The sequence below is a fragment of the Haliotis rubra genome, unplaced genomic scaffold (assembly GCF_003918875.1).
Source record: "Haliotis rubra isolate DU_JTF1 unplaced genomic scaffold, ASM391887v1 Scf131, whole genome shotgun sequence".
Classification (NCBI taxonomy): domain Eukaryota; kingdom Metazoa; phylum Mollusca; class Gastropoda; order Lepetellida; family Haliotidae; genus Haliotis; species Haliotis rubra.
In genome coordinates, this window is record NW_025765237.1 from 285,539 (window position 1) to 305,107 (window position 19,569).

Genomic DNA, 19,569 nt, shown 5'->3' on the forward strand with positions numbered 1-19,569 from the left:
ACAGGAATAGTGTCCGCTACAGCAGAACTAACCAGCCTTGTACAGGAATAGTGTCCGCTACAGCAGAACTAACCAGCCTTGTACAGGAATAGTGTCCGCTACAGCAGAACTAACCAGCCTTGTACAGGAATAGTGTCCGCTACAGCAGAACTAACCAGCCTTGTACAGGAATAGTGTCCGCTACAGCAGAACTAACCAGCCTTGTACAGGAATAGTGTCCGCTACAGCAGAACTAACCAGCCTTGTACAGGAATAGTGTCCGCTACAGCAGAACTAACCAGCCTTGTACAGGAATAGTGTCCGCTACAGCAGAACTAACCAGTCTTGTACAGGAATAGTGTTTGCTACAGCAGAACTAACCAGCCTTGTACAGGAATAGTGTCCGCTACAGCAGAACTAACCAGTCTTGTACAGGAATAGTGTTTGCTACAGCAGAACTAACCAGTCTTGTACAGGAATAAAGTGTTTGCTACAGCAGAACTAACCAGCCTTGTACAGGAATAGTGTCCGCCCACAGCAGAACTAACCAGCCTTGTACAGGAATAGTGTCCGCTACAGCAGAACTAACCAGTCTTGTACAGGAATAGTGTTTGCTACAGCAGAGAACTAACCAGTCTTGTACAGGAATAGTGTTTGCTACAGCAGAACTAACCAGTCTTGTACAGGAATAGTGTTTCTGCTACAGCAGAACTAACCAGTCTTGTACAGGAATAGTGTTTGCTACAGCAGAACTAACCAGCCTTGTACAGGAATAGTGTCCGCTACAGCAGAACTAACCAGCCTTGTACAGGAATAGTGTCCGCTACAGCAGAACTAACCAGCCTTGTACAGGAATAGTGTCCGCTACAGCAGAACTAACCAGCCTTGTACAGGAATAGTGTTTGCTACAGCAGAACTAACCAGTCTTGTACAGGAATAGTGTCCGCTACAGCAGAACTAACCAGCCTTGTACAGGAATAGTGTCCGCTACAGCAGAACTAACCAGCCTTGTACAGGAATAGTGTCCGCCACAGCAGAACTAACCAGTCTTGTACAGGAATAGTGTCCCCAGCTACAGCAGAACTAACCAGCCTTGTACAGGAATAGTGTTTGCTACAGCAGAACTAACCAGCCTTGTACAGGAATAGTGTCCGGGCTTACAGCAGAACTAACCAGCCTTGTACAGGAATAGTGTCCGCTACAGCAGAACTAACCAGCCTTGTACAGGAATAGTGTCCGCTACAGCAGAACTAACCAGCCTTGTACAGGAATAGTGTCCGCTGCAGCAGAACTAACCAGCCTTGTACAGGAATAGTGTCCGCTACAGCAGAACTAACCAGCCTTGTACAGGAATAGTGTCCGCTACAGCAGAACTAACCAGCCTTGTACAGGAATAGTGTTTGCTACAGCAGAACTAACCAGTCTTGTACAGGAATAGTGTCCTACAGCAGAACTAACCAGCCTTGTACAGGAATAGTGTTTGCTACAGCAGAACTAACCAGCCTTGTATTGTGAATAGTGTCCGCTACAGCAGAACTAACCAGTCTTGTACAGGAATAGTGTCCGCTACAGCAGAACTAACCAGTCTTGTACAGGAATAGTGTTTGCTACAGCAGAACTAACCAGCCTTGTACAGGAATAGTGTCCGCTACAGCAGAACTAACCAGTCTTGTACAGGAATAGTGTCCGCTACAGCAGAACTAACCAGCCTTGTACAGGAATAGTGTCCGCTACAGCAGAACTAACCAGTCTTGTACAGGAATAGTGTTTGCTACAGCAGAACTAACCAGTCTTGTACAGGAATAGTGTTTGCTACAGCAGAACTAACCAGTCTTGTACAGGAATAGTGTTTGCTACAGCAGAACTAACCAGTCTTGTACAGGAATAGTGTTTGCTACAGCAGAACTAACCAGTCTTGTACAGGAATAGTGTTTGCTACAGCAGAACTAACCAGTCTTGTACAGGAATAGTGTTTGCTACAGCAGAACTAACCAGTCTTGTACAGGAATAGTGTTTGCTACAGCAGAACTAACCAGCCTTGTACAGGAATAGTGTTTGCTACAGCAGAACTAACCAGTCTTGTACAGGAATAGTGTTTGCTACAGCAGAACTAACCAGCCTTGTACAGGAATAGTGTTTGCTACAGCAGAACTAACCAGTCTTGTACAGGAATAGTGTCCGTACAGCAGAACTAACCAGCCTTGTACAGGAATAGTGTCCGGGCTACAGCAGAACTAACCAGCCTTGTACAGGAATAGTGTTTGCTACAGCAGAACTAACCAGCCTTGTACACACAAGTAATACTCTTGTAGAGTTGCCAGTCTTCAATAATCATGACATGACTTGATCACACACGCCCATGTTTTCTGTCCCTCCTATACATCCTGCCCTCACATCTTGGGCAAATCTATATTCTAGTCACAACCTACACTCATTTCTAACCACAACGATATGAATGACCTTACTGGTTGAAAGAAGTAGTATGGAGAATACAATTTATTCCTGTTTTCTCGTTTTGTTTTGCATGGTTAGTCTGGAATCCTGGCTTTCATGTATTTACATCTCCTCCGAAATGAAGCATCTCTCCAACCTGTGACATCTTTCTCTGATAATTACCATGGGTAATTAGTCCTGCTTTTGATAATTACATGGTCCTGCTATTGACAAATATGGGGTGGTGGGGTAGCCTAGTGGTTAAAGCGTTCACTTGTCATGCCGAAGACCCAGGTTCGATTTCCCACATGGGTACAATGTGTGAAGCCCATTTCTGGTGTTCCACACCGTGATGTTGCTGGAATATTGCAAAAAGCAGCTTAAAACTAAACTCACTCACTCTTCATAATTACATGTTCCTCCTCTTGATAATAAATTAGTCCTGCTCTCTGTCTTTTGTTCATGTTTTAGCAGACAGCTTCCTAAGTCAAACAATTCAACTTACAAAACACACACAAACAGCCTTATAATGATGAAACGTTAAATAAAATCATAAACTCTGGACAGCATTTTTCTTAATACTGCAAGTACTCATGTTTATTTCCAAGTGAGTCAAGCTTAACTGCCACTTCTCAAATGGAAATATATTTAGATCCTGTTTTCAAGAAAAAAAACAACTTCTAAAATGTGGCCTATTTGGAACTGAAAAAAAACAGCTTGTGCAAATTTGATTGATGATGTTCATCTAGCTGCATTAAACATGATCACAGCTACACCACAACAAGTCAAACCAGGAAATCTGTGTGGGAAGCGTGATCAAAACATATCTTGTCCACTTAAAAAAGTAACATTTGGTTCCTTTTATCACCAAAATCATCAAAATCATCTTTTTCATCTTTTACAAGTCATGCTCATCAGATAAAAAAAAAAAGCTTGTGGTTCTTACCAATTTCAGCATCAACATACAAGTCATACTCATATTACGACACATACCAATCAACGAAAATACAGGTCCTATACTCATCTCTTTTAGTTCCAACCAGTGACCCAATCCAACTAGAAATCTATTTCTGAGTGTCTTCATGAAATAATTGCTTACAATAGCTAATTTTTTAAAAGGAAAAAAACCCAAAAATTTCTTTAAATTTTAATTTTCCATTGTGGAAATTACTTTTAGTGGCAAGTAAAAACCCTGAAGGTGGAGCAGCATGGCTGATGAGACTCAGGAGTGGAGGGACGTGGGGACGACCCCGGGGACGCCCACATCACAGACAGTGGGGAGTACACAGAAAATTAGTCACATGGCTCTCGAGTAAGCTCTTAATGAGAGGCAACAAAAAAGTACAACTTTTAAGTGTAAAAACAAGGTCATGTAAGAGGAAGATGTCGGTTGTGAAATGTCAGTGGAGGTGAGTTGAATGGTGTGTAAGTATCTACAGACACCTGGCATCCATTCTCTCAGTATCCTGCCTGCTTTCATATTTTTATTTTTAAGATAAATCAAAATGATACCGGTACTAATTAGCAAAATGATATCTGATGTTCAATTATGCATCTATCAACCAATCAAATTACAATCATAAAATAAAGTATAGTAAAACTAATCACATTTTTCCAACATACTTAAAGACTTCTTTTAAGGTCACATGCAACCAAAAATCAAACATAATTAAATCACAATTATCACTTATTCATGACATATAATATACATTGCTGATTATGAAAACATATAAACAAACTTATAAGCGTACATTCGCAAATAAAAAGTGCAATATTTTGTACTTGGGTTTACTTCCCTCAAACGAAGCACCCGGGATACCGAACCCAGTCAGAGCGGGTGGGTGTGCACTCAAGTGTAACGAGGACTTTCATTGGCTGGTTCATTAGCCAATGCCCTCACAGCTCATTGTGTGTTTGTATATAGAGATGTTGGGTTTTGTAAATACATGTTCATTTTTTGTGTATAACATTTAGCAATCAACAGACATTATAACATGTCATGTGTACAAGTATCACACCTGCCTGTCTGTGTAATTACATAATGTGACACAGACCGAACTCAATGCGTTTTGTTTATGGTGTATAGCCTGATAGGTGTTCAAAGTTCAAATTGCATGTGGTCAGTGATCGAAGTTGTGTGTTGAATATTGTCATTAGCAGACAGGCAGGCAGACACATAGGTGTCAATAAAACAGATACTGAGTTTTGTCTGTGACAACGACATATCTATATCACAGTTAGAAATTCTGTCAAAGCTAAATAATGACATTGCTTTTGAGTATCGAACTAAAAAAGAGACTAGGTAAGAAGAATGTGTGGTGAAATAGACAAATGAAATTAAATAAACAGTAAATCGGTTATCTACTGTCATAACATATAAAAAGCTTGTGCCTGTGAATTATCAACAAAACATTAGAAAAATAGCTCACATCAAAGCCTTCACCGAGTATTCACCGCCAGCAAAGGTTTTCCGTCTTGAAAACGCCTCACTGGTTGACACATAGCTGAGTAGATCTATCAAGGTTCTTTTATGTAATGAGTAGATTATTTACTATTTGTTTTGATTAGACTACTCATGCTCACGACCTTATATTAAATCCGGACATCCGCTTCCAAGCGAACCTATTTCACTGCGCATGAGCTATGAGCGCAGCCCAGCGCAGCACAGCTGTTGAAACCACTTTTCACCCCAAGCGCTTGGATGAATTTAATGAATTGTTTAAACTCCGATTTCGCAGGGGGCGTGGTGGTGGTTCATCGCGTTATATTTCAACTTTATAAGTTGAATTTGCATTTTTGACGATTTGTATCTGTAAGTCCATACCGATAGGTATCAGAATCTGCAAAGTTGTGTTTCACGTTGCATGTGACCTTTAACATATATAAAATACATTCTGTTTTAACAGCCTCATCCAGAATCAAACTTAGTCTTTATAGACAGTTTCTAAACAATAACATTTTGTGATAAATTTACAAAGTTACTCTGGTATTGTAAGTTCACTACAGTATGTACAGAGATCCGAATAAAAGACACTGAATCTACTGTTGGTAAATCAACCATGTGCTGAAAACTACTTTTACTTATTTGTCTATCTGAGCTTATGAATAATACTTTCAAGATATATATGTATATCAAACAACAGTTCTGTTTCTTAAAGCAGTTCCAGCATAAGTCGACCATAGGTTGCTGCCAATGTCACTTGACCATAGTCTCCAAACAACAGAATACTAAGCTTTATTTAGATCTTCATAGCTTCCAAGTTGCTGCAGCAAATATGAATTCCTGTAGTCTTGTTTACCTGATTACCTGCACGGATGGAGAACAATCAGAATGGTGTTTGGACATCCACAAACCACCCTAACACTCTAATGGCGACATTCATTGTGCCCAGATATAACTCAATATCTGTCAATACGCCAGCCTCTGGCTCTAAAGAACAACAGAGGCGGCAATCTGGAGACAAATCATTACAGATCAAGTTTGAACACTGCTTCTTTCATTTAACGGACAATTTAATGTATGGTCAATTTCCCTTCACTTCTCCTCTATCCTTTAGTCATGCTGGATTGTCATATTGCAGCTAATTAAAGCTGTGTCTCACTGAAAAAACCTAATTAATTTATATCCCTGATCCTGTGATGGGGTCAGTGCTACTGGCTGGGCAAGGAATTACGGCTGTTAATCATCCGACCTCGTGCCTCCAGTATCAACAGTATTAACGGATTTAAGACAGATTACGTCCACAGGACATACTTGCTCTCATATCAATACATACGTACATATGTTACATACATACGTTACATACAGACATACCTACCTACCTACCTATGTACATACACATCCACACACACCTCAGAAAGGAGGGATTGACTATGTTCATATGACAGTCAGGTTTATATACATTGTTAACACCTCAGAAAGGAGGGATTGACTATGTTCATATGGCAGTCAGGTTTATATACATTGTTAACACCTCAGAAAGGAGGGATTGACTATGTTCATATGGCAGTCAGGTTTATATACATTGTTAACACCTCAGAAAGGAGGGATTGACTATGTTCATATGCAGTCAGGTTTATATACATTGTTAACACCTCAGAAAGGAGGGATTGAATGTTCATATGGCAGTCAGGTTTATATACATTGTTAACACCTCAGAAAGGAGGGATTGACTATGTTCATATGGCAGTCAGGTTTATATACATTGTTAACACCTCAGAAAGGAGGGATTGACTATGTTCATATGGTAGTCAGGTGTATATACATTGTTAACACCTCAGAAAGGAGGGATTGACTATGTTCATATGACAGTCAGGTGTATATACATTGTTAACACCTCAGAAAGGTTTCGTTTTTGGTATGTTGTAAAAGACCGCACTCGGCAATATTCCAGCTATATGGCGGCGGTCTGTAAATAATCGAGTCTGAAACAGACAAACCAGTGATCAACAGCATTGGGCATTGATCCATGAAACTGAGATACGACTAGTCACCTTTTACGACAAGCATGGGTTGCTGAAGACCAATTCTAACCTGGATCTTCACAGGAGGGATCATACATATTTACATGGAACAAAGGCTTAATTGTCTTGTAACAACCCAGAAAGAAGGGATCACAGATACTGTCATGGCAGACTGGTTTATATGCCTCGTAACGCCTCATAAAAGAGGGATCACACACAGGATCATCAAAGTACTATTCGGCAAGTACTGGCCTGTTTCAACTCATCCAAGTACTGGTCTGATCGACTCATCCAAGTAGGGATATATTTTCATGTACATGAATACTGGTTTGTAATGGGAGCATATTTCAGGATTTTACCACACATCAAAAATCAAACTGGAATTAAAATTAATCTGACATTTTAAATTTGTATCCATTATTTAACAAAGAAATACCTGCGGACAAGCTCACATACTGGGAAGCTGTGGAAACCAAGATGCAAAACTAAGTCATGTTAAAGCATGTTATCGTCAATCGTACCTCTGACTTAAACTGGAAAATAATCAATCATGCTTTTCAGGATTTATTCCATGCTTGGCAACTGAAATCAATCAATAATTGGGGAAATCAATGATTTGGAACAACACTATCTGTATCAGTTTTTCCGTTCTCCACATTCCGATACACACCAGCTTATCACGACGCAACAAAAACAATAGGTGTGTTTCAAACTTTCTCTCCTCATTTTCCAATTGCACCATAGTTTTCAACCCCATTCTGGTACTATCCATATTATATTTACTATCAATTTGTCACACTTCACTAAAGAGAAACCAGTCTTTATTTTCAGATCGATTTTGAAAGATCGTACTCATTGCAAATTACATTTTTTCAAAGAAAGGAGTAAAAACCAGACGTCTGACGACCCTATTCTTAGATCGGCTGAAATCACCAAAACACTTATCTATGATTTTTGTTTAACTTCATGACCACTAAGTGACTTTCTGAAACTAATATCTAAAAAAACATTTGATATGAAACATTTCTACCGTGGTAAGATGAGAATACCACCATGTACAACTGTCTAGATTTAGACCTGACTTTCAACAGACAGTGGAGATACTGCCTATCTTCTTGCAGATCATCACGAACAACATATAATGAGATGCTGCTTTGGTCCAAAACATCTCACAAAACATGATACCAGCGGCATCACAACTAATTACATACTGTATTTCACATCACAGCCAACAGAAGGCAATTACTTCTTTCATTCAAGAACACTTCATAAGTAGCTCAAGAGAAGCAATGGATGAGTTTGTATCATTGTTTTTGTTGTGCTATTACAGGGGTTTTACTGGTGGTGTTCGAGAGGTTTTACTGAGGTTTTACTGGTGGTGTTCAAGAGGTTTTACTAGTGGTGTTCGAGAGGTTTTACTGGTGGTGTTCGAGAGGTTTTTCCAGGTGGTTTTCGAGAGGTTTTTCCAGGTGGTGTTCTAGAGGTTTTACTGGTGAGGTTTTACTGGTGGTGTTCAGGAGGTTTTACTAGTGGTGTTCGAGAGGTTTTAATGGTGGTGTTCGAGGTTTTACTGGTGGTGTTCGAGAGGTTTTTCCAGGTGGTGTTCGAGAGGTTTTACTGGAGGTGTACAAGAGGTTTTACTGGTGGTGTTCAGGGGTTTTACTGGTGGTGTTCAAGAGGTTTACTGGTGGCATTAGAGTGGTTTTACATGTGTTGTGAGCTTTTACTTGTGGTATATGAGAAATTTCATTTGGGATGTTGGAGGTGTTTGAGGGGTTAGTGAGGTTTTGCTTTGGGTGTTTGAGGTTCTACATTAGTGTTTGACTGGTTACTATGAAGTGTTTGAGCTGTTTTATTAAAAAGTTGAAGAAGTTTTTGTTTCAATGTCGGAAAGTTTTTACCTGGAGTGTAATAGAGTTTTAATAGTAACCCTGGAGAGTTTTACTGTAGTGTAGGAGAGTTTTAATAGTAACCCTGGAGAGTTTTTACCTGTAGTGTAGGAGGGTTTTAATAGTAACCCTGGAGAGTTTTTACCTGTAATGCGAGAGTCTTAATAGTAACCCTGGAGAGTTTTTAGTACCTGTACCTGTAGGAGAGTTTTAATAGCAACCCTGGAGAGTTTTTTAATACCTGTAGTGTAGGAGAGTTTTAATAGCAACCCTGGAGAGTTTTTACCTGTAGTGTAGGAGAGTTTTAATAGCAACCCTGGAGAGTTTTTACCTGTAGTGTAGGAGAGTTTTAATAGTAACCCTGGAGAGCTTTTACCTGTAGTGTAGGAGAGTTTTAATAGTAACCCTGGAGAGTTTTTACCTGTAGTGTAGGAGAGTTTTAATAGCAACCCTGGAGAGTTTTTACCTGTAGTGTAGGAGAGTTTTAATAGTAACCCTGGAGAGTTTTTACCTGTAGTGTAGGAGAGTTTTAATAGTAACCCTGGAGAGTTTTTACCTGTAGTGTAGGAGAGTTTTAATAGTAACCCTGGAGAGTTTTTACCTGTAGTGTAGGAGAGTTTTAATAGTAACCCTGGAGAGTTTTAATACCTGTAGTGTGTAGGAGAGTTTTAATAGCAACCCTGAGAGTTTTTACCTGTAGTGTAGGAGAGTTTTAATAGCAACCCTGAGAGTTTTACCTGTAGTGTAGGAGAGTTTTAATAGCAACCCTGGAGAGTTTTTACCTGTAGTGTAGGAGAGTTTTAATAGTAACCCTGGAGAGTTTTTACCTGTAGTGTAGGAGAGTTTTAATAGTAACCCTGGAGAGTTTTACCTGTAGTGTAGGAGGGTTAATAGGAGAGTTTTACCTGCAGTGTAGTTTTAATAGTAACCCTGGAGAGTTTTTACCTGTAGTGTAGGAGAGTTTTAATAGTAACCCTGGAGAGTTTTTACCTGTAGAGTAGGAGAGTTTTAATAGTAACCCTGGAGAGTTTTCACCTGTAGTGTAGGAGAGTTTTAATAGTAACCCTGGAGAGTTGTTACCTGTAGTGTAGGAGAGTTTTAATAGTATCCCTGGAGAGTTTTGAGACGGGTGTTAGAGAACTTTCACTGATAAAGTTAAAGAGTTTTCTATTGTGGCGCTGGAGAGTATTCAGGGACACTGTCAGAAAGATTTCACTACTCTAGGTAATGAATTTTTCCATGTGGCATGTAGGTTTATACTTTATAGTCACTGAACTCCCTGACATGATATGGCATGTTTTATAGTACACATGTACCAAGCCATATCTGCCATAACTTGTAGAATCTACTACACACACAACATGCACTCACATATATACTGAGGGAAACAAATAAGGGAACAACACTTCATGGCAGTGCTCCTTTATTTATTCTCAGATTTCCCCCCACAGTGCCATTCAAAGCTGGTGATGAAAACTGGAAAATATTAAAGGAACGCTTGAATTTTCCTGTGTTCCTATATTTGTTTCTCTCAGTATATATAGACAGACAGACAACAGACACTAATGACGAGACAAACATGTTGCTAATATAGATACACAATCCTCGGTCATGTGCAATCCACAAATATGTGCATAGACAGGCTTCCTACGGCTGGGGTGTCTCCTGACATCATACGGCTGCTTACAGCTCCCCAGCACATACACAGCACATACCACATTCTTCACCAGATTCTTCACCTGTATAGTGGATACCTTGCACCTGTGCATAGTGGACACCTTGCACCTGTGCATAGTGGACACCTTGCACCTGTGCATAGTGGACACCTTGCACCTGTGCATAGTGGACACCTTGCACCTGTACATAGTGGACACCTCGCACCTGTACATAGTGGACACATTGCACCTGTACATAGTGGACACCTCGCACCTGTACATAGTGGACACCCTGTAGCTGTGCATAGTGGACACATTGCACATGTACATAGTGGACACCTTGCACCTGTACATAGTGGACACCTTGCACCTGTGCATAGTGGATACCTTGCACCTGTACATAGTGGACACCTTGTAGCTGTGCATAATGGACACCTGCATTGTACATAATGGATAAAAGATCTGGGTTAGAACTGATCTTCAGCAACCCATGCTTGTCGTAATAGGCAACTAACGGGACCGGGTGGCCAGGCTCGCTGATTTGGTAGAACTTGCGTAGAACAATGCTCACGGTATTGATCACTGGATTGTCTGGTCCAGCCTCAATTATTTACAGACCGCCGCCATATAGCTGGAATATTGCTGAGTGCAGCGTTACACAATAAAACCGAGCAACCGTGTTGTCAGGGTTGCGGGTCACCTAAGGCAGTTGTGGGGTGGCTTCAACGCTTCTTTCACCTGGGCTCATGGTGTCCACCATTATGGAAAAATAACTATGCATGATCCCTCCTGTGAAGATCCGGATTAGAACTGGTCTTCAGCAACCCATGCTTGTCGTAAGAGGCGACTAATGGGATCGGTTGGTCAGGCTCGCTGACTTGGTTGACACATATGTCACCGTATCCCAGTTGCATAGATCGATGCTCATGCTGTTGATCACTGGATTGTCTGGTCTCAATTATTTACAAACCACCGCTACAGCTGGAATATTGCAGAGTGTGACGTAAAACTAAACTCACTCACTCACACAATAGATAGCCTGCACCTGTACCCATGGACACCTGGCCATACTGTACACAGTGGACACCTGGCCATGCTGTACACAGTGGACACCTGGCCATGCTGTACACAGTGGACACCTGGCCATGCTGTACACAGTGGACACCTGGCCATGCTGTACACAGTGGACACCTGGCCATGCTGTACACAGTGGACACCTGGCCATGCTGTACACAGTGGACACCTGGCCATGCTGTACCCAGTGGACACCTGGCCATACTGTACCCAGTGGACACCTGGTCATACTGTACACAGTGGACACCTGGTCATACTGTACCCATGGACACCTGGTCATACTGTACACAGTGGACACCTGGTCATACTGTACACAGTGGACACCTGGTCATACTGTACACGGTGGACACCTGGCCATACTGTACACGGTGGACACCTGGCCATACTGTACACAGTCGACACCTGGCCATACTGTACAGTCGACACCTGGCCATACTGTACACAGTCGACACCTGGCCATGCTGTACCCAGTGGACACCTGGCCATACTGTACACAGTGGACACCTGGTCATACTGTACACGGTGGACACCTGGCCATGCTGTACACGGTGGACACCTGGCCATACTGTACACAGTGGACACCTGGTCATACTGTACACGGTGGACACCTGGCCATGCTGTACATGGTGGACACCTGGCCATGCTGTACACAGTGGACACCTGGCCATACTGTACACAGTGGACACCTGGTCATACTGTACACGGTAGACACCTGGCCATACTGTACACGGTAGACACCTGGCCATGCTGTACACGGTGGACACCTGGCCATACTGTACACAGTGGACACCTGGCCATACTGTACACGGTAGACACCTGGCCATACTGTACACGGTGGACACCTGGCCATGCTGTACACAGTCGACACCTGGCCATGCTGTACCCAGTGGACACCTGGTCATGCTGTACACAGTGGACACCTGGCCATACTGTACACAGTGGACACCTGGCCATACTGTACCCATGGACACCTGGCCATGCTGTACACAGTGGACACCTGGCCATACTGTACAGAGTGGACACCCGGCCATACTGTACACAGCGGACACCCGGCCATACTGTACCCAGGGGACACCCGGCCATACTGTACACAGTGGACACCTGGCCATGCTGTACCCAATGGACACCTGGCCATGCTGTACACAGTGGACACCTGACCATACTGTACACAGCAGACACCTGGCCATACTGTACACAGAGGACACCTGGCCATACTGTACAGAGGACACCTGGCTTTACTGTACAGTGGACACCTGGCCATACTGTACACAGTGGACACCTGGTCATACTGTACCCAGTGGACACCTGACCATACTGTACACAGTGGACACCTGGCCATACTGTACACAGTGGACACCTGGCCATACTGTACACAGTGGACACCTGGCCATACTGTACACAGTGGACACCTGGCCATACTGTACACAGTGGACACCTGGCCATGCTGTACACAGTGGACACCTGGCCATGCTGTACCCAGTGGACACCTGACCATACTGTACACAGTGGACACCTGGCCATACTGTACACAGTGGACATACCGCTAGTAGAGACCAGGTCCACAGACAGATGCATGATAGGATTGAAGCCATATTTAGAAAGTAATGGCAAAAAGTCAACAGGCGAAATTTGATCGTCATCTGATCGTCTTCTCTGGGCAGACCAGATATTGGTCCGGCGTATACAGAAGCTGAGATACCTCCATCAGCAGGATTCAGCACCAACAGCCATTAACTGTTATCTGCCAACCTCAGCAACAGCGATAACAACAGCATCCATGCAGCAGCTACAACAGCTCCCTGAACACAACATCCGCTACTCAAGGAGCAAAGAACTATGACACATTCTGTTTTCTTGTGGTTTAACATTTGTCCACATTTCTCAAGCAATAATGTTGGCAGCAGGACACGGCAGGTAGCCTGTACGTCAGGATAACGGGAGCAGCCTGCTTTCATCTCCTCCATTACACCATGGTTGATATCTCCAACAGATCTAGTATACTCCATGGCTTGGGAGGGCTGGGGGGAACCTGACACTCCCCCATGTGCAGCCTCTCCCTCCCCTTCCTTTAATCTTCAGGGTAACAATGATATACCACACCTTCCCTGCCCGCTGACCTTTAACATTGGGTTACAACAATATAATGCCATCTCTGTATCCTTTAGTGTTGGGAATTGGTTGAAATCTCACAACTGATGATAGGTTCATTACCAACAAGCAATCATCGAAAAAACTTGGTTAGCGTCATTTTGCAGATTTTCCTGTTCAGGTTGTTAATGCAGATAGGTATAAAGAAAAAAACATGTGGCTATCTGTTGTTTTTTGTTTCATTTCGAAACTGCCAATGTAAAATGATACAACTTGCTCTTTTAAAGTCATGACTAATATATGATGGATAAAAACTTCCCAGAGTCTTCACAAAATATTCAGTCATGACTTTTCAGTAGGTGAAGTGAGCTTTCTAAGAATACAACACGTTTTCAGGCCCTGACAACTTCTATGATATGTCATGCGTTTCAAAGACTAAAAGAGTAGTTCCAAAATCGTTTGTGTTCAATTATGAGGATATGTGATCAAGTGCTTGGTGATTTTGTCACCGCGACCAAACTTCAATTATTTCAATTAAATCGAACACCACTAGTATAACCTTGGGATTATAAAAAAAAGATTCTCTAGTTTTTCAGCGTCCAAGTCAAAGAAGCTATATGATAACCTTTATCAGAGGTACAGATAAGCTGCGTATCTGCGTAAATTACGCAAACATTTATGTGAAAACCCAATTCCTATTAAGTCTATTGCGTACAAGTACGCTTGAAGTTTTGTAAATACTCAATAAATGTGATCTTACATGCGTACACACAAAAATGTCCAATCGTAGCTTGCGTACCGGTGGATAGATAAAATAACTGAGGTATACTGAGAGGTTCTATTTTAGGACATGAACTTGACAACCTGCAGTCTTTCTTATCGTTTCTCATATTACAGATCAAAGGTAAATCACAAACACTAACATTTAAACTATATTATATTTTTAAAATAAATGGAAATTGGCACAATACCCAAATGAGTTTGACTGAAGTGAGTACAATTTATTTCGTTACTGAAAGGAAAGTTAGGATACCCAATTGAGATGAACACAAGGGAGTACATAACTCAATGACCCAAAACATTATCTGTAGCTCTGCTTTATGTCGAATGTAAAGGATTGATGTAACACAAAAAGCCCCATTTTCAATTAAATGAAAAAAACATTTGACATTTCTACATCTTAAATCAAAACCCAAAAATCATTAAGATCGTGAAAATTCAATTTTACCAAATATTTTTACTGCATAATTTATTGACTAACAATGCCAAGAAACAAAGTTTGTTTTGGAGACCAGTGTACTGTTAAGAAACCGGTTCCATGCATGCAGGTCGATGTTTGTATCAGTCGTGGCTATGGTGACACATAATGCTGTGTTTCCGTATATGACTCTGTCATGAAGAGGGAACAACTAAACTGAAGAAAATATCAACTCTTCATAGTGATTCCCTTGCCCCAAGACTCATTAGCTTAACACAAGTTGCATGAGGCAACACTGTCTCTAAATCAAACATCTTTCTTATCTTTTCTGACTTATCTCGTTTGACAAGTGTACCGAATTATCTGGAAAAATCATTTTTTGGGCTTACAAAAAACATTGTGATCTTCTGCATCATCATCGAAGTTGGTCCAAGTGGATGAAGATTTCAAAAAGCTTGTGACTGTTTCATGTATTTTCTATGGAGCCTCTATGAGAACAGCCAGACAGCAGAGTAGTATTTGCTGGACTGGACTTGCTGCGAGCCTGGGCGCAATATGGCGGAATGCTCAATACTTGATAACCTGTATACATGTTAACTAGCTGATGTAACAGGAGAACTTTATCTCACCAACACACTCATCAAGTCAGTCTGTCCAGGTGTCAAGTAGACTGTACCCCAGGGAGTCAAGATGACCACGCCCACAGGGAACACACAGGCACTAAACCACCAGGGTGGACTCACATATATTTGTAGGTCGAAAACTTCATTTCACGTCAGATATGTGATAATTTTTATTGATCTGCATTCAAACTTGAAACAGTACTATTTTTCTATAGTGCTGTTTCCATTATTTCTTGTCATATACCAGTTTTACACATGCTGGGGAACTACAGAAATAATCCTATAGAATTAATGTTTTAGAAATAATTAATCATGATTGTTACTACAAAATGATACTGCTGCATTATACCAGTTATTGGACATTGGTAATATCATCATATTGTACAGCTCATGGGGTACTGGTAATATCATCATATTGTACAGCTCATAGGGTACTGGTAATATCATCATATAGTACAGCTCATAGGGTACTGGTAATATCATCATATTGTACAGCTCATAGGGTACTGGTAATATCATCATATTGTACAGCTCATGGGGTACCGGTAATATCATCATATTGTACAGCTCATGGGGTACCGGTAATATCACAGGTAGGTCATACCATTCACTGGATACCAGATAATATTGAATCATGTTTATCACTGGGGAGTTAACAGTGTTGTTCAACCCAGTCTTCGGGTAGTATCATTGTTATTAAATATGACCATTGTATGAAAAGCCATAGACGTCTTTTAAACAATGAAATCTTCATTCATACTCAGCAAAGCATTTGTTTCTACAAAATATACGGGTAAATCTACATGTTTCCTGATAAAAAGCGCTTCACAGTGTTGTCGGGACGGACGTTTCCATTTCTTGACAAACAAGATTTGGCCATAGGTTCTACGTGAGTACACAATACATGCACAAAATCCCACAGAATCCGATGTAAGCCCGCTTCGGCTGACAAACGTCAAACATAACACAGCGTTTTAATCATCCAGCCAGCTGTCGACAATAAACAGCGAGCGAGTTTTGAGATGATCCCCAGGCAGTCTGGAATTCCCGTTCGGGATTCGCAATAAACATGGTGTTCTCTGCCAAACATGTAATACAATACAATACAACTCACCTTGGCGGAGAAAGGTATCCCGTGCTCAAAAGCATCGTCGTTGTGAAGGGGGATCCGACTGTCGTAGCCGTCATCGGAGACTAAATCGTATTGTTTCTTCGATGGCATTGTATTGTAAACACAGTTTACTGTCAAAGAACGAACTGTCAAAAGACCCCCTCTGCCCCTGCGGCTCGTGTCTCGAGCTGGTGCTAGGACCAAACAGACACGTCACACAAGGAACCATCACACATTCTCACAGAAGTTGGAAGCAAATCTTCTTTTCCGTGCGAAACTTGAAACCGTGATAGCGAAATTTGAATTGCCACAACTTCTCGCGGCTACCCTCTCAAGTCGGCATGTTATCCTGCGACCAGACAGACGGAATCTCCCCGCGCCACGAGCTGCTAGTCCCTCACGTGCAGGGAGCGCCGTGTTTCACGGCATGTGTAGCAGATCTTCTACTACAGTAGCAGGCGGGGGAAGTCCAACACTTACTCACTTTGATCACGATAAAAACTTCTCACTCTCCACGAGGGCTGCCGATAGCTACCTTTCCACTCACTGCCGCTAGAACTAATCCTCGGCAACGAACCACGGAAATTACTCGTCAATCAAAGCCATTTCTAGTGCACGAGCGATCAATGATTGTAATTAACCCAGGACCAGACACCCAGTCTGCACATAACATCGAAAGTTTGCAAATCTTCGTTCCACCACCATTCAAACACTTCCGTACCCCAGCAGTCACGTGATTTTCTAACCCCTGACCTCCATGACGGCGCGTGCACTTTCGCACCAAATAGACAACCTAGAGCTTTGATTGGTCTTCTCTGGCAGCGGGTGCCGACTTTGAAGACTTCCGCGGTTCCAGCTTGACAAGAGAGTACGTTTGACACTGAAACGCGCGCGGTGCGCTATGGTTTGATGTGTAGCCGGTTCGGCGAGCCGAGGACCAGTGAATATTGAATATGTTCGCAGTGATTCAGTGCAGAGGGATGCTCCCATCAATAAGAGAGACCGACGACTTGCCGCAAGCCAACCCGACCCATGCCTTTTCAGCTATTTCTGGAGCGAGACGATTTGCCTTCATTACTCACTTCTGTTGTATAAAGTCTTTGAATGCGACTAATCCCTTTACACCAAGTATATGTTATCAAGGGACTAACATACGTAATGACCGTATTCGCTACCAACCAGGTTATCATCCATAAGGGGCCATATAATCACCATAATGGCACATTTTAGAGTGATGTGCATGCATCGCGCAGTCGTCACAGACACCATTCCCGTGCTAATTACTGTGCACATAATCAACAGAAAATCACTAGAGGCAACATCGCGGTTGAATAGAACCGACACAGTGCAGTCTAACATCATAACGAGGTTCAGTCAATTCATACACTACAGAACGTAGCTATAGAAAGTGATGGATTAAACTGATGGCGTATTTTGTGTACTATGTTCACCTCCACACGGGATTCAAAATAAATGCAAAACAAATTCGATCTCATTGCCAGTAATGTACGGCCTTTCTTCCGTCCTGTTAGTGGCCAGCCTCCTGTCGGCCTGACTGATACACTGATGCCAATGTGCGCTTCACGTCCACCACTACTGACAATGCATGGCGAAGTCAAGTCGGACCTGTGGTAGAATCTGAATAGCCTTCGATGTGTCGGCTAATATGCTATATTCACCATGTCATATAATCTGTCACTATAAAGTACATATCTATGAGACCTTGCCTCAAGGTGTCTTAGCTTCAAAAAATGTATTTATTGTAGATACGTTCTTCCCAGACAAGATATGGTGACGTTATCATACGGCTGACGTCCACGTTGTGCTGGTTGAAGCTGTCCTGATAAAGAATTTTCGGAACACATCTTGACCCCGAGTGCTCATGCCAGCTTGTAACTGGGAAATAGTAACTCAGGTTTGTTTATTTGTCTCTTAACGCCGCATTCAGCAATATTCCAGCTTTATGGCGGCGGTCAGTAAATAATCGAGTCTGGACTAGACAAACCAGTGATCAACAGCAGGAGCATAGATATACGTAAAATGTAAGTAACTTAGGTATGAGACAGTGAGCTGAATGCAGCCACGAGAAGTGTTACGTCACGGTGTGTGACGGTAGTCCAAGAAACGTCTACGAGAGTTACGGTTTTGGTGGAAACCCATGCACGGACATTGTGCTGATTGTCCGGGAATGAGACCTGCCTGGGATCCTTTGTCCTGAACTGTTTATTCTTTTAACTAAGAGCGAGCGAGCGAGTTTGGTTTTACGCGGGCTTCACACATTGTACCCATGTGGGGAATCGAACCCGGGTCTTAGGCGTGACGAGCCAACGCTTTACCCACTTGGCTACCCCACCGCCCCTTTTAACTAAGAACAGCAGTTAACATGTTCATAAGCAGCATAATTGTCGTGAACATGATACACGGTGAGTACTGCACGTATATCAGGATTGGGCGGTAGGGTAGCCTGATGGTTAAAGCGTTCTGTCGTCATAACGAGGGCCTGGGTTCGATTCCCAATATGGGTACGATGAGTGACATGATATTGTTGACTTATTGCTTAAGTAGCGTAACACCATTTACACTCTCTTGGATGTCGATGGCCTCATTGATTATTGAACGTGATCACGAAATATAATTTGTAATCATAATCTGTAATCTTCGAGGGCGGTTGGGTAGCCTAGTGGTTAAAGCGTTGGCTCGTCACGCCGAAGACCCGGGTTCGAATCCCCACATGGGTACAATGTGTGAAGCCCATTTCTGGTGTCCCCCATCGTGATGTTGCTGGAATATTGCTAAAAGCGGCGTAAAACCAAACTCAGTCAGTGTAATCTTCGAACCCCACAATCATGGGATTTTTTGTTTGGGGGGCGCGGGGGTGTTTGTTTTGTTTGTGTTTTGTTTTTGTTGGTATTTCTTGTTGTTGAGTTTAGTCCCTACAGTCCATACAGCGATATCTCAGATCAACAGGGTCCGGTGATTACAGGCCGAATGACCACCAGATAAACGGTCAGCTCTCAGTCTTGACAAACGGGTTGACTCCCGTCATATGCAACAA

The 19,569-nt window shown here is 42.3% G+C and overlaps 1 protein-coding gene across 1 annotated transcript in view; it reads right to left on the bottom strand.

The window, feature by feature from the left end:
- LOC124267394 (carboxyl-terminal PDZ ligand of neuronal nitric oxide synthase protein-like) overlaps positions 1-17,595 on the bottom strand; it is a 204,674-nt gene extending 187,079 nt beyond the window's left edge. The window contains exon 1 of the mRNA XM_046702302.1: positions 16,518-17,595. Coding sequence (XP_046558258.1) covers positions 16,518-16,625 — 108 coding nt within the window. The 5' untranslated portion in view covers positions 16,626-17,595. The remainder of the gene's footprint in view (positions 1-16,517) is intronic.
- Positions 17,596-19,569: the final 1,974 nt, after the last annotated feature.